The following is a 1,124-nucleotide window of genomic DNA, read 5'->3' as shown; positions in this document are numbered from 1 at the left end:
ATTTTGTGCAACCATAGATCTAGAGAGGTACACAGAAGGCACATGCCAGCACTGACGTTACAAAACAAGCTGAGGAGTTTCCCTGAAGCCATTTTATGTGGTATTTATACAGCATGGGGCAGGGGAGCTGAAAATGGTGCAGGCTGCGGAGGTTAACATTCAGCGAACATGATTCTCACTACAGCTAGGCAACTTTTTCCACCTTAAAAAGCATCTGAAGTTTTCTAGTCACTAACGAATTCATTTACTCAGCTGGAGGGTAATCAGCATGCAATGAACGAAAACATCATTTTAAGTATCATTCTGGGTTTTTGATGTCTGTAACACTTTAATTCCTTTTTAAAAACAAACCATGTGGGAGTTCAGCACAAAATAAACATTTGAGAAATCAAATTTAAAACTACAGCTGCCTACCTCTTAAGCAGTATAAAATGAGTGCCAGTTCTCTCTGGAAAACGTGAGTGGCTCTGAAAAGAGCCTTTGGAGTCAAGAAAAACGGCGTCCGGACGCGCGTCTACTTGGCGCTGGTGTACTTGGTGACGGCCTTGGTGCCCTCGGACACGGCGTGCTTGGCCAGCTCCCCGGGCAGCAGCAGGCGCACGGCCGTCTGGATCTCCCGCGACGTGATGGTCGAGCGCTTGTTGTAATGCGCCAGGCGCGACGCCTCGCCCGCGATGCGCTCGAAGATGTCGTTGACGAACGAGTTCATGATGCCCATGGCCTTGGACGAGATGCCGGTGTCGGGGTGCACCTGCTTCAGCACCTTGTACACGTACACCGAGTAGCTCTCCTTGCGGCTGCGCTTGCGCTTCTTGCCGTCCTTCTTCTGCGCCTTGGTCACCGCCTTCTTGGAGCCCTTCTTCGGGGCGGGCGCCGACTTGGCGGGCTCGGGCATGGTCGGGAGGAGCCGCGGGAGGACACGGGACACCACAGCGAGGACGAGCCGGACAGAGTGCGGGCCCTCTGGGTTCGCAGCCTCTTAAAGGACGCGCTGAATAAGGTCGCGTCCGATTGGTGGTGAATCCTGGAAACGTCACCTGTCGACGTCGTCCAGTCAATGAGGCGTTTTTCAAACGCAGATGTCCATTGGCTGAAGTGGAAGCGCTTGAACTCTTCGCCAATGG

The 1,124-nt window shown here is 53.0% G+C and overlaps 1 protein-coding gene across 1 annotated transcript; it reads right to left on the bottom strand.

Annotated features, from left to right (window-relative positions):
* Positions 1-460: 460 nt before the first annotated feature.
* On the bottom strand, positions 461-966 carry LOC105311720 (histone H2B type 1-K). The gene has a single exon (XM_011387633.2). It carries the CDS (start codon positions 893-895, stop codon positions 515-517), a length of 381 nt encoding a protein of 126 aa, XP_011385935.1. The 5' UTR covers positions 896-966; the 3' UTR covers positions 461-514.
* Between the last annotated feature and the right edge of the window lie 158 nt (positions 967-1,124).

The sequence above is a fragment of the Pteropus vampyrus genome, unplaced genomic scaffold, assembly GCF_000151845.1.
Source record: "Pteropus vampyrus isolate Shadow unplaced genomic scaffold, Pvam_2.0 Scaffold1000007085, whole genome shotgun sequence".
In the NCBI taxonomy this organism is placed as follows: Eukaryota; Metazoa; Chordata; class Mammalia; order Chiroptera; family Pteropodidae; genus Pteropus; species Pteropus vampyrus.
The sequence above is the reverse complement of the archived record's forward strand: the minus strand, read 5'-3'. Positions and strand labels throughout refer to the sequence as shown.